Consider the following 14,652-nt stretch of genomic DNA (forward strand, 5'->3'; position numbering starts at 1 on the left):
CCCCTGCTGCGGCCCTGGTCCCTCTCTCTCCCCAGGATTGGACGCCCTCCAAAGTATCGCAAGATTCCAGAAGAAGACCTCCAAGGTGAGTAAGGTCTCCCCCCCCCCCGCCCTCCCCCCCCACTCAGGGTCTTGCAAGAGGGTGCATGGAATGCCCTGTGATTGATGGGAGGGCACCAGGGAGAGGGGAGCTGGGAAGGAGGCTCTAGGCTTCCTCCAGAGACTGTGGGTGTCAGCTGTGCGTCCAACAAGTTACCGGACATCTCAGAACCTCCCTTTCCTCACTTGAAAGCATGGCCGGATACTACCTTTGTAGCATCAGCGGCTGAAATGATGGTAGTTCCCACTGTTTACCGAGCCAGGCTTTACATTCGCCCTCTCTGGCTCTCCAGCCTCCTGTACTGTGTCTAACTAAGGAGGAGTGGGAGGTTCAGGGGCGGAATCATTTGCTCGGGGTCATTCACCTTGTGAGGGACTGAGGTGTCTCATTGTATATCCAGATTCCTTGAGCCTGACGTCATCAGTCAGATGCTGAGGATGATAAGAGTTCACTGTGTGGTGTGGTATATGGCTAAGGAGGTCTAGTTAAAGTGTTCAGCCCTCCTTAACAGGCTAGCCCAGGGGCAGGCTATGGCCCCTCTTCTGCCTGCCATGGTGCACCTAGTCAGCTTCCAACTGTAGTACTACATTCTAACCACTAGAGGGCGCATCCTGATCGCTGAATGTGGACAGTTCTTGGATTGGGGAGTGTGTGTGTGTGTGTGTGTGTGTGTGTGTGTGCGCGCGCGCGCTATGATTTGCACATGGAGGTCAGAGGTCACTTCATTGTGTCAGTTCTTTCTTTCTACATTTATATGGGTTTGAGGAATCCAGTTCAAATTCTCAGGTTTACACAGCAAGTGCTTGAAGTACCTTTACCTGCTAAGCCATCTTGCCAGGTCGGAAGTCAGTCTTTCCGATGGTTGTCACTGTAGCCTGAAGGAGAAGAAAGGGCTCAGGACTCACTGGAGCCCCTGAGGCATCTCAGGGACAGAACCTAGGTGTCTCACCTCCATAGAGGGCTCCCTGCTGCACCAGCAGGCCTTTAACCAAAAAGGGACACCCTGACCACGGCAAACCCTTCTCGAGGAGACTCCTCACACATCCATGGCAGACCTCAATATAGATGTACGTCTTTCACCTCTGTGAAAAAAACCTTTATGCTGTGTGGATAGGTGGTTTTTTAAAAATGCTATAAGTACTTAAAAGAATCTCGCTGTACTCTGAGGACTAAGGTAGGACCCAGGGCATCAAAAGGGGTTTCCATGAGAAGAAACCTAAGTTATGGCCGAGTAAGGGAGACATAGCCATTGGGTCATAGTAGGAGCTGGCTATCAGTCCCAGGGCACAGCCCCACAGTGCTGCTTAGGTGAGCAGTGCACAGGCTGAGATCCAAAGACTGGCGGGAATGACAGCCAGGCCATGGTCAAGTTCTAAAGGCCTGGGGTGGAAATATGAAGAGCCAAGAGGCTGAGGCTTAGGAGCGAGGCGGAAAGGGGTGGTCTATAGCAGGCAGGGGCTGCCACCGAGAATATGGCATCAGAAGCGTTGCATTCTGCACCCAGAGTTTAGTAGCAAACACTAAAAAAGAACAGTTATCATGAACTCTGGACCAAAGCACAGTAAAGCCTGCAGGAAAATGGCCAAGCTGCCTGAGGTCCCTGGACCAGCTGGAGAGGACGGGGTCAGGTGATCAGCCAATGGATTGTGTAGAATCCAAGGAATGAGTGGCAGGCCTGTTAAAGAGGAAGCCAAGCAGAGTAGCATCAGTCAGTCACCTGACCCATAGAGCCAGGGGTTCCTGAGCAGATCAGAAGGCAAGTGATAAGCAGCGCAGGGTTGGAGACCTGATAAGAATTCATTCTCCAGGGCCAGGATCACCTTAGGCTAAGAGAATTGATCAGAGTTCAAAAGGACTTCAGAAAGGACACACAGAACTCATCTCTGATGTAGGGGATGAGCTTGTCTGGACACTGGAGACTACTTGAGACCAGCAGCCCCAAGAGAACATCTTCATAAGTGTCACAGTGCTGGGGTCACTCTAGACAGTGGGTGCTGAAGTCTGGGAGCAAGCAACCCATTTGCCCAGCAGGAATAAGTACCAGATCACCCACGTGACTCTGCAGGCTTTCAGAAGGGGCCGTGTCCCCTGTGACACAGATGTGGGCTGTCCCTACTTCTGCCCATCATGCTCTGCTTCTGCCTTCTAGCCCTCCCTCCCAGTGTGGTACACCAGTCCCTCTTCATGTCCACCTTGCCAACCCACGCTGATCGCCCACTCTCTGTGAGCTGGGAGCAACACTGCAAGCTATTGCCCGGAGTGGCAGGCCTCTCAGCCTCCACAGTCTCCAAGTGGACCATTGAAGAGGTACAGAACCTTTCCTCAGCTGCTGCCTCCTCTTCCTCCTCCTCCTCCTCCTCCTCCTCCTCCTCCTCCTCCTCCTCCTCCTCCTCCTCCTCCTCCTCCTCCTCCTCCTCCTCTTCCTCCTCTTCTTCTTCCTACTCATCCTCCTCCTCTTCCTCTAAACCACACCTTAGCAGGAGTCTCAGGCCAGGGCCTGCTCAGATGGAGCTGCGTACTACTCCCGACCCAGTGTCATCTCTCCTAGCCACAGTCCCTTGCGCTGCCCAGCGAGGCTAACCAAAACAGGCCCCTTGTGGTGGATAGGGAGGGTACATTCTGTCAGCCATACTTTAAGGAACAAGGGACCTTCCCTCATGTGCCTTAAGACTTGAGGATCCCCTGAGGCTGATAAGAAAGATCCTGCTGGCACAGTTTAAGGGCACCAAGACCATGTAGTCTCAATCCCTTCCCTAGTTCTCATCCCCCTGCTCAATATATCTCCCTTGATTTCCAAGGTCTTTGGCTTCGTTCAGACCTTGACGGGTTCTGAGGACCAAGCTCGCCTCTTCAAAGACGAGGTAAGGTACAAGTGCAGAGGGACAGAGATGAAGTCACTGCCACTGAGCTGGCAAGAAACTGTCACCCTCACCAGCATTACCTGAGCCCGAGAGGGGCCTCTGACCAAATTCTGTGGAAGTCTTGTAGGGACTGTGGCCCAGCTTGGGGATACCGTGTTCAGATTCCCTTTGGGAAGGAACGAGTTTGCTCTTGTTCTCTCTGCCCAGGGTTGTTTGAATTGAAGCGTTTCATAGATGGGGTGCTGGGGAGAGAGCACAGCTTCAACCAGGCTGAGCAGCTACCCCATGACTGAGCCACATCCCTACCACTGAGCCCAAAGCAGATATCAGGTGGCATAGGTGTCGGTGTTTGCTGGACAGAGTCTAACTCACTCCAGCACCCCCAGAGCTTAGGAAGATGTGAAGCTGTGACTTACAGGGGAGAGAATGCCAGGTTTGTCAGACAGTCCGGGCCGGAATCCCAGCTCCATCTTGAGCATCTTGTCTCGGAGCACACGTTTTCCTGTGTTTGCGATAGAGGTAGAACAAGTACACTGAGGCTTGCCTTGCAAGTCATTGTGAACTTCGGAAAAAGGAGTTGAGTCTTCACAGCAGTAGATCTGGCAGGACCATATCCCTGGCACACGTGTACCTCTCTCCAGCAACATTACAGAGTCAAATAGAAACCCCATCACTGTACCAAAAGTCCAGTATGGGGGAGACCGCTATAAGTAGTAGTCTGACTTTTTGTGCACAGTTGTTCTTAAATAAAGAACTTTATTTGTGACTCTTTTAATTTGTACAGTTTGAAACTAGAAGGAGCCCTTGAGTGTATTTAAGGCCTCCTTCCAAAACAACAGAAGCATTCCCCTGCAGCAGCACAGTGTGGCCTCTGGTCTTGCCCCTGTATTGCCCATCTAATTTATTCTGTCTGGGTGTCCAGATGACTCCTATTTCTAGAACATTCTAACCAACATGGAGCAAATGCACTGAGCTTCGTCTCCCTGGGATGGCTTTCTCTTCTTTTCCCCCACTTTCATTTGCTTGGGATTTGGTTTGGTGCGATTCTGTTACTTGGAATTAGGCCCCACGCTTCTTGCATGCTAAGACTGTTCTTTACCACTGCTCAGTAGCGATGCGCCCACCCACCCACTCCAGATGACCGAGGTGAATAGCCAGTGCCACACGATTTATGAAACAAGTAAACTTGAGTCCGCTACCATCAAGATAGAACATTCCCATCATATCAGAAAGTCCTGCCTCAGCGCCTTCTGGTCAAGCCTCACCCCAAAACATAACCGCTGTAGACGGTCATATTTGTTTTAGCGCTGTGGATTTATAGCACTGTAGATTGGCTTTGCCTGTTCTTAAACTGTGTGGGCGGGATCAGACAGCAGGTGCTCTGTGGGTCTCCCTGTAGTGTGTGTGTGGGGGGGTGGGGATGGCACTGTGTAATCCTGCATACACTCATGGTTTTTCTCCATTTAATGCTCAAATGGCAGCTCTCCCATTCATGGACATTTAAATGTTTCCCCCTCTGAGTCCCTTGCCTCAAACAACCCCCTCCCCCTGCTTGCTTCAGTCCACTCCCTCCCCACAGCTGACTTTTCTCTTCCCTCACTTCTCAGCCTTTCACACACTTGCTCCATCTATCTGGGGATGAAGTTGTTTGAAGTAAATCACAGGCATCACAGTGTTTCACCCCTGACCCCTGCGACTCGTGATTTTTTTTATACGACGCTGTTATTGCGTCAGCAAACAATCAGTGCTAGCTCCTCCGACCGTCCACGCCCTGCCCATCCCCACATTTTCTGTCACCTCAGAACATTTTAAAAAGTCATTCTTGAGTCAAGTAAGGCCCACATAAATTATTTGATGTTTTGTAATCCTTCAGTATCTCCCATTCTGGGACAGTACTCTTTTTTTTTTTTTTTCCTTGTCTTTCTTTTTTCCTTGTGACATTTTTAAATGTTTAGGAGTCAGAACCAGCAAGTTGGCTGATAAGCAGGTAAAGGTGCTTGACACCAACCTTGAAGACCTGAGTTTGATCCCTGAGACTCCCATGATGGAGGGAGAGCGCTGACCCCCAGAAATTGCCCCCTGGCTCCCACATGCATGTAGTAACAGGCACACTCGTACATACACAAAATAAATAACTTTAATAGAAAAAAGTTAAAACTAGAAATCAGATCCAAAGGCTTGTTTACATTCAATTGTTCTACGGCTCTCTGATTTGGGGGCAGGAATAGGTCAGTGGTAACAACAAACCCCCATGCGATAGCCCTCAGGATCCAATGTCTGTCCACTGTTCGTAATACTGAGCTTGACAGGTGGTCCCCATGGGCTGCTGTGGGGTTTCTCTTGTCTTTGTTTTTGTTTGTCTTTGCTCTGGTTTGGCTTCAGGCATTTCACAAATGCTAGATCACAGGCATCGGTATGGAGGCTGTTGCCCAGGTTACGAAATAAGTCCAGGCAGCGGTTTTTTTTTGTTGTTGTTGTTGTTGTTGTTTTGAAGCTGATGACTAATGAATGAAGCTGCTCAGACCAGGAGCCAGGCTGGCTCCCAGGGCGAGCGCGTGACCTGTGCAGCGACATCCTGGGGCCCTGTGCTTAGAAGAACCTGGCAGTTGGCTTCGTGCTTGGCTGTCACTATTTTGAAATTCTTAGTAACTTTCAGACAAGGAGCTCCATGTTGTTGTTGGGTAGCAAGCCCCACAGCTGTGTCAGCAGCAACTGGTTTCTTGAAACTACTGTCTATAAAGGCTCCAAAGACGCTTTTTCCAGGGCAGATACTGACACAGACTAGTCAGCAGAAAGACAAAGAAAAACTGTATGTGTGTGATGCGGGGACCAGGCTGCTTGCTTTCCTTCTCCGTCCCCATTGTTGTCTACCTTCTCTCCTTTCTCCCTCCCTTGTCCTTTCTCTTTGCCCTCCCTCCTCCTCCTCTCCCCACCTGCCCTCTGCCCTTTCTTCCCTCCTCTCTGCCCCCACCTTCCTTTCACCTCACCCCCACCACACCTGACCTCCCCCACATATCTTTCCCCCCTCCTCCGATCCCCTCCTCACTCTCCCACCCCCTCAGATGATTGACGGCGAGGCCTTCCTTTTGCTGACACAGGCGGACATTGTGAAGATCATGAGTGTCAAGCTGGGCCCAGCCTTGAAGATCTATAACGCCATTCTCATGTTCAAAAACACTGACGATGCCTTTAAGTGACTGGCCGGGGGGGGGGGGGGGGGGGGGGGGGGGGGGGGTTCCTGCCATCCTCGCGGGGCTCCCTCTGCAGATGGTGCTTCTCTTCCAACTTGAGTTCTGCACCCCTGTCCTCACTGTTCTGGAACAGAGGAGCCTGGGGAAGGGAGCGGGTCTCAGCCCTTAGTCCTGGAGTTCATTTGTCTCTAGTTGCCCCAGGGAGGGTGTGACTAAACCAAGGCCTGACTGATGGAAAGGACCACAGGTGCCTCCCTGTCTGCTGTTGGCTGTGTACCGTTGCTCCCCATCCATGGTCCACCCAGGCCCCATGACTCTTCCTCTGTGGATGCTTAAGTCTCAGACATATGGGAGCTTCCTACTAGAAGCCTCTGGCTGCTTTTTCCCTTTTGCCTCTAGGCAGAGATTCAGAGCCAAGGCACCCTTCCTGAACACGTTAAGGTCAGGATCACTCAGCATTGAAGTGGGCAGTACAGAGTGAGCAGATGGTTAGAGCCCATGGCATAACAAGCAGGGCCTAAGTTCCCTGATGCTGTCTCTGTTGGGTGTGGGGGAGATGAAGTCTGACCTAACAAGCAGTCCAGGCTAGACCGTCAGACACAGTGGAGTCTTTGACCTGAAATGTGGCTCCAGAAAGCGTGATGGTGGCCTCATTCTGTGTCTGTGGATCTCAGCCAAGATATTACACATGAGGGAGAGGCCCTTCCCAGCCCAGCCTCCTGCCAGGAGGGTGTAGTACTGGCTAGCACGCAACCCCTGTGACATCACATTCACTCAGTCTCTTAAACATTGCTCGTTTTGCTCTCGAGTCTTAATGAAGGCTACTTACAGTAGAGAATTGTAAAGGTCCCCTCTCCTGTCTCTGAGCTCTCTGGCCCTTCTTGCCAATCTCCAACAGTCTCTCACTGCCAGCTAGATTCCCACTGGGGCTCTGGGACCTGGACCTTTCTGTCCAAGTGGAGGTTCATCTTCTACTCAATTACTGCCAAACCCACCCACCTCCCAGCCTGAGTGGGGAGTGCCAGAGCCGAGGGAGAGCCACCCCTCCAATAGGTGGGAGCCAGTGCCAAGCTTCATCTGGTGCTGAGATGGGCCCACAGGCTGAAGAGCAGGGTTGTCCCCCACTCCAGTATACTTAGAAGTCATGTGGGGTGTGTGTGTGTGTGTATACATGTTGGTCACTTAACAGTATCTGCCAGGTGCAGGTGTGAGGTGCAGTCCTGGGACTATGAAAGGCCACTGTTAAGCTATGAGGTTTTATTATTTCCTCAGAAATGGGAAGCCAAAAGTTCTATTGATTTTCTGTTTCAGTGCTTTGGGGACCTCCCCTCCCTAAGCCAGACAGCTTCTGAGGGACAGCCAAGTGTCACCCAGCTAGCCTGGCAGAGGCTCAGATTTCCTTTCCCTTTCAGCCCTCAGGGGTAACTTTCTGGGAGGACACTGGGCAAGGCTGGCCAAGTGGGGAGGGAGGGCTAGGTTGACTGATGTGACATCACTGCCCCTTTGTTGGAAATAAAGAGGAGCCAGTCTCTCTCAGTTGTCTGGGTTGCACTGGAAACTGCCACCTCCTGGCCTTTAGTCTGCCTTGCCACACACTGACTAGTCTGAGACAGCAGCAAATGTTCTGTGTTCTTATCTGGTGCTGTGAGACCACACAACTCCCAAGGAGAGGGACTGCACAGCCTTTGCCATGCAGCCCTGCCCTGATGGTTTCCTGTGGGAAAGACCAGATGGCCTTGGAGAAGAAGACTTGCAGCCTCCCAACTCTAGGCCACACCCCTTCTGCACTAATATCAGAAACCAAATCTTAAAAGTCAAAAGAAATCTACCTTCCATCCCCCAACCCATCCACCCCACTGAGTCCCCAGATAAGACCATTGCACCTTAACCTGGGAGTGCAGGCAGTGGGCGGTTGTTTCTGGCACTTGGACCCTGGACTCCGGCATCAGGAACTACGTATACTTTGTCCCCAATAGACTTGTCCAGCCTCTGCCCAGCCCTGTCCCAGGACAGAGATGGACTTTGTTTAATTTCTGAGGCAGAGATGATGGTCCCAGAGTCTGAAGATGAAACCTGTTTGCACTTTCATTCACACGCACTATGATGCTCTGTGTGTATGTTTCTCTGTGCGTGTCTGTCTGTGTATGTGTGTGTACTCTTGAGTGTACATTCTTAAAGAGAATCCTCTGGTTTAAACTAAAGTGACTCTTGAAAGAAGAAATGTCACAAAGAAAATATAGTGTGATTTGTCTGTGTATTGAAACAACATAAATAAATAAATGGTTGACCAGTCTGCAGCCAGAGTCTCTTTCTCTTTTTGTGGTGAAATGCCCAGAACACACAGGTGAACAGCAGTGCTGCTGTGTCTGAGGAGACTAATTCCTTCCCTCTGCTCCTAGGTAAAAGGCTTAGAGCAGTGGTTCTCAACCTATGAGTTGCAGCCCCTTTGTAGGTAGAACAACCCTCTCACAAGTTTAGCCTAAGACCACTGGAAACTAGATATATCTACATTACGATTCATGACAGTAGCAAAATTATAGTTATGAAGTAGCAACGAAAGTAGTGTTAAGGCTGGGAATCACCACAACGTGAGGAACTCTGTTGGGTCACAGCATTAGAAAGGTTGAGAACCACTGCCCTAGAGAATCTGAATTTTATACTTTAAAGGATCCAGTTTATAAAAATGCACATGTATTGAAAGGAGAAAGCCGAACTGAGACTACTGTGGAAGGGATTCCCTGCTTAGAAGCACCTGCCTAGGAACGTGTTCTCACAGTAGGCCACTGAGGTGCACAGAGGCTGTGGCAAAGTGAGCCAGACTATTCCTCAGGCTGACAGGGGAACTTGGCACTAATTTTGCAAGCAGAAGAGGTATAAGTGTGGTGGGGTCATGGAAACTTATTCCAAGGTTCCAGAAAGTTGCCAAAGCCAGGCAGTGTGCTGTAGGGCCAAGTTTTCCAGGAGGCCTTGAGTGGCCACTGTATGAATCGATAAGGATGAACCCCAAGTTATAATGAAGACATCAAGATTTTTGAGATGCCAGGACTTTGGGGTCTCCTCCAAGGAACGCTGCAGATCTGGAGTAGAACTAGGCTAAGACAGGTTATCTGGGTCCCAGGCAGCAGAGCTGGAGATGCAGGGTACCTAAGAGCCCAGGTAGTTCCACCAAGAGCTCCAGATGCCAGATGTGGAGTTTGGGGATTTGGTGTTAGCTGAGAGTGAGTTGTTTTGTAGAGTGCTTGCCTAGCACACAGGAAGCCTGGGATTGATCTCCAGCACCCAATGAACCAGGCATTGGGGATATACCTCCACAATCCCAGCACTGAGGCCATTTTGCTACATCATGAGTTTGAGGTTAGATCTCATGAAATGATATCTCTAAGAAGAAAAGAGAAAGAAAGAAAACTGTGCCCCAGTCCCATGGGGCATTGAACTGGGATCAGAAGACCTGGAAGAGAGAACTGGAGAGCAAGGGAACACGAAGAATGATGGCTTGTCTATAGGCTGATCAAACCGTAATTTTAATTTTTTCACACAGGGGCTATATATACATAGAGGCAGGATGTGGGGAGGGGGATGATGCAGGAGCATAGGTGTTCTCAGGGGGAGTACAGATATCTTCCAGAACAGGGTTTTGGCTGGATGAAGAAGCAGGGAACAGGTCACTATGACTCTGTCTATGATTCATTTGTTCTTATCCAAGCTGACACTTTCCACCAAGGCTACCTATCCACAAGGTCTATGACTATTTGTTCTTATCCAGGCTGGTAGTTTTCCACAAAGGCTGCCTGTTTACAAGATCTATAGCTATCTGTTCTAGGATCAGTGTTTTCCCACAGAGACCAAGACTTTGTGTTAGCAGGCATGTATGTCTGACTTAGGCCTGTGGTTGACTTTAGGCCTTCAGTGTATAAGCATTGCTCCCTATAAAACTGTATAATAACTACATACCTGCTTGTTTTAAATGTGTAATCCAGCCAGAAAGTGGTGGCACACGCCTTTAATCCTAGCACTTGGGAGGCAGAGGCAGGCATATTTCTGAGTTTGAGGCCAACCTGGTCTACAGAGTGAGTTCCGGGACAGCCAGAGGGACACAGAGAAACCCTGTCTCGAAAAACAAACAAAAAAACAAAGCAAAACAAAAAAAAAAGTGTAATCCAGAGAAAGGTCCTGAGTTTAATTCACAGAAACCACATGATGGCTCACAACCATCTGTAATGGGATCCAATGTCCTCTTCTGGTGTGTCTGAAGACAGCTACAGTGTACTCAAATATATAAAATAAATCTTTTTTTTTTTTTTTTTTAGAAAAGTATAATTAGCTGGGGCTGGAGAGATACCTCGGTGGTTAAGAACCTGACTGTTCTTGCAGAGAACCCATATTCAATTCCCAGCATGCACATGACAGCTCCCAACTGTCTATACCTCCAGGTCTAGGTGAGCTGACATCCTTTTCTAACCCTTCAGGCACCAGGCAGGCACTCACCGTACAGATATACATGCAAGAAAACCACATAAAATCACTACATGGCACAGAGATGTGTGTGCTCAATAAATATCTGTTGAGTAATTAAATCCACACTTTTAAAAATAGTATAAAAGACAGGGCTGGGAGATGACTCAGTCAATAAAGTACCTGCCTAGCAAGCTGAAGATCTAAGCTCAGATTCCTGGAAGCTTACTGGCCAGCTGGTCTAGCCTACTGGATGAGGACCTAAGGCCTCAGAACCGAAACAGGATTTTTCTTTGACCACCCATCCCATACACATACAAATAAGCACACACATACACACATTTTTTAAAAATTAAAACCATAAACAGTAAGAATTCCTGGGGTCTAATAATGGTATTTTATATAAATAGTCAAGGCCAGAGAATTCAATGGTGCCTCCAGTTTTAAAATTAGCACGAAGCTTTCTGGTGTTGAAATGACGACCGGGAGGGCTCGACTTTATGGTTACCAGTCATACACAGTCATTGTAACCGTCTCATCAAAATCTTTAATTCCTTTGCTCCACTGCCCTTCCAAACCACTTGACTAAGAATACCAACCATGGAGCTGTCCAAGAGCTCAACAGCCTCCTCTAAAGCAGGAATGTCCCAGAGTGGACAGATTAGCGACAAGGTGGACTGGTGGCCTCAGGCTTCTACAAATGGAACTCCCATGGCTATTGGGGATAGATGCACTTTAAGGGGCTTGGCCTCACTTCCCTTCATATGGTCCTCGAGCCTCCTCACCATGGCGTTTCCCATCATCTCCTGTATGGCCTCACTATTGATGTCACAGGAAACAGAGCTTGCACCTCCCTGCCACCCACATCTCTTTTCCTCCTCTTCTATCTCTGTGGAAAAGTTGATTCTTCTTCCTGGAAGCTAATCCTTGACCAGCTAGCTGCAATAAAAGAAACACTGACATATAAGGAAAGGCCCTGGGACATTCCAATGTGATTGCAGACATAAAATTTTAATTCACGGGTCGAAAGGTAAAGCAGAGGACACCTCCTAGAAAGAATATGGGGTGAGACGGTGGCTGCAATCCTGGTAACCAGTGATCCTCAACCCTCAGGAGGCAGAGGCAGGAAGATTGCACACGTTCAAGGATAGTCTGTCTCCAAGTGCACAAAAACAATGAGATGAAAATAGAAAAATTATTTGAAAATAGATGAGTCAAGCATTGAGTTATATTGATAAACAAACTTGGGGCTGGAGCGATGGATCAGCAGTTAAGACACAGAGGATCTATGTTCAAGCTCACAAGCATCTGTAACTCTTAGTTCCAGAGCATCTGACACCCTCTTCTGGCCTCCTTGGGGCACCAGGTATGCGTGTGCTACACAGACCTACATGCAGGCAAAACGTCCACACACATAAAAAGTAAAACTAAGGAAAAAAGGAACTATTCTAGAATTGAGATCTGCTAATGTCCAAACTGAGAAGTCACACTGAGTGTCAGGACAGGGAACAGTAGCATCCCGCAATACTGTAAAATATCAGGATTAAAGGAAGATATCCAAAAAGAAGATAGGAAAGCTTCCAGGGAGAATAAAACTAAGGAATAATGTGAATGACAATGTCATTGGGTTTCTCTCCAACAATTGCTGAAACAACAGTAGAACTGTATCTTGACTAGTTTAAAGGAGAAGATCATGGAGAAGTAGTTCATTGGTAGAGTACGTGCCTATCTCTCAGGCAAGAAGCCCCAGAACCAATTACCATCAAGGAAAAAGAAAAAAAAAGAGGAAAAAATATAGTTGAAGAGAAGAGGCTTGTGTACCCAAGATGAGGCTGTCAATCAATCACAAAGGCAGAAGAACACTGACAAGCATACATCTCTTCAGACTTTTACCTCCTGTGCACCTGCCCTCAGGATGATTCTCTTCATTAAAATTTGAAAGTAGCTGGCCATGGTGACACCTGCCTTTAATCCCAAGCACTTGGGAAGTAGAGGTAGGCAGAGCTCTGTGAAATTGAGGCCAGCCTGCTCTACCTAAAAAGTTTCATGCCTGCCAGAGTTACCTGGTGAGAACCTATCTCAAAGACTCCCCACCTCAAAAAAGAGAAAGAGAGAAAAAAAAATGTATAGTGTTTTTTTTTTTTTTTTTTTTTTTTTTTTTTTTTTTTTTTTTTTTTTTGAAACAGAGTTTCTCTGTGTAGTCCTGGCTGTCCTGGGACTCACTCTGTGGACCAGGCTGGCCTTGAACTCACAGAGATCCACCTGCCTCTGCCTTCAGAGTCTCAAAAAACCAAAAAGATAATCTAGGTGATGATACATTAATAAAACATGAGGGAAACAAGGAATAATCTCAAATGACACAAAAAAAGCATCTGACAAAATTCAACATTCTCCCATGAGAAAAGTGTTCAGAAAAACGTGAAAGTAAACTTATGCCATATAACAAAGGGCGTCTGCACAAAGTCCACAGCAAGTGCACACTCAGTGAGGAAAGCCAAACATTTCTGTCAAAGGTCAAGAACAAGACAAGGACTCCTGCTTTCTCCGCCGCTATTCTGCCTCATAGTAGATGTTTCAGCCAGAGAAACTAGATAAGAAAAAATAAATTTAAAAAAAATCCAAATCAGAAAAGAAGTAAAATTATGTTCAGAAATAATATGATCTTATCTCAAGAAAAGTCCCAGATCAATAGAACCCATTAGGCTGCAGAACTATCAAGCTAGCGCATCGGAGAAGGAAGATCAACATGCAAAAAAGCAGTTGTATTTTTATCCACCTGCAATGACCAACCCAAAAATGTGTCAGCATCCCACTGCTCTACTAATTATCCCACAGCAAAGCACAGAGGGAGTTCTCTTTTCAAAGTCAGCGGCTTTAATGCCACTCAATTGCACATTAGGGATGGCTAGAATGGTAAATGTCACCTAATATGTATTTACTACTGTAAAGCCCAACCAACTCCATTTTTGAGAAGAAGCTCCATTTTGTGCAAAGGAGCTAAACTCCAAGTTCAGGAAGAAAACTACAAAGTCTACTTGAGCAAACATCCTATGGCAACCTCCTCCCTCTCTTAGCAACACCCAGTCAGGCTACAGCAGCAGGGCCAAGGTACATAGAGATAACCTAAGACATCCCACAGAGAATAGATAACCTAGCCATCCTGTGTGTCAAGTGAGTTTGCCCCCGTGTTTGGTTCCTACAGATTACACCAGAAATGCAGCTTTTAAAAATATTAACTTGCTGACCCATATGGAAATTCCCCAAGCTTGCTGTAGCCACAATAAATACCCTGCACCTCTAGACTCAGACCTCCTACCCACTGTGAAGATGATGGTGAGAGTCCTTGCTCATAATAAAGACCCTTTTGCGTTTGCTTCAGTGGTCGTTGGGTTCCCTGCGACTTGGGCATAACATCCACAATAAAGTAATTTGTGTATGTGAGTGTAGGCATGCACATACCTCTTGGAGTGCGTGTTCGAAGGTCAGAGGACAGTCCTGGATGTCCTCTGACCTTCACCTTCCACCGTGTTTGAGACAGGATATCTCTTGTTCACAACTTCGTACACTGAACTAGCCGGTCTGGGAGCTTCTGGTTATCCAGTCTCCAGTTCAGCTCCTAGTAGGTAGGGCCTCATTGGGATGACAGAAACTTGAGTTACTTTGCCCAGCTTTTACTTAGTTTGGGAGACCAAACCTGACTCCACAGGCTTATCTAGCCATCATCTCACCCATGGAGCTGTCTCCCTGGTTCACAATAAAATAATTGGTAAGGGGAGTGCATAAGGCTCCATTGAGCAGGCCTTATGTAGGGGAATGCATAGGCTCCATTGAGCAGGCTGTTAAACAAGAGAGATACAGTGGTGGGAAAGGAAGAGCCAGGATGATACCAGACACTGTGTGTGACAAACAGGAGAATGAAAAGGACCAGAAAGGATGGGAAAGGTCTGAATAAATTGACTGACATATTTTTATTAGAATTATGTATGGTAATGCATAATTCTGGGTAAGGATGTTCAATATGTAGTCATGCACCACACAGTGCTATCAT

General features: G+C 47.8%; 1 protein-coding gene across 5 annotated transcripts in view; it reads left to right on the forward strand.

Annotated features, from left to right (window-relative positions):
- Positions 1–6,165, forward strand: part of L3mbtl1 (L3MBTL histone methyl-lysine binding protein 1) — a 37,122-nt gene extending 30,957 nt beyond the window's left edge. For 4 of the 5 annotated variants that reach the window (XM_034493722.2, XM_076930178.1, XM_076930179.1 and 1 more), the window contains 4 exons: positions 36–85; positions 2,250–2,407; positions 2,899–2,961; positions 6,024–6,165. In XM_034493722.2, coding sequence (XP_034349613.1) covers positions 36–85; positions 2,250–2,407; positions 2,899–2,961; positions 6,024–6,158 — 406 coding nt within the window. In that variant the 3' untranslated portion in view covers positions 6,159–6,165. The remainder of the gene's footprint in view (positions 1–35; positions 86–2,249; positions 2,408–2,898; positions 2,962–6,023) is intronic. The other variant, XM_076930180.1, reaches the window with a different exon arrangement.
- Positions 6,166–14,652: the final 8,487 nt, after the last annotated feature.

The sequence above is a fragment of the Arvicanthis niloticus genome, chromosome 2, assembly GCF_011762505.2.
Source record: "Arvicanthis niloticus isolate mArvNil1 chromosome 2, mArvNil1.pat.X, whole genome shotgun sequence".
In the NCBI taxonomy this organism is placed as follows: Eukaryota; Metazoa; Chordata; class Mammalia; order Rodentia; family Muridae; genus Arvicanthis; species Arvicanthis niloticus.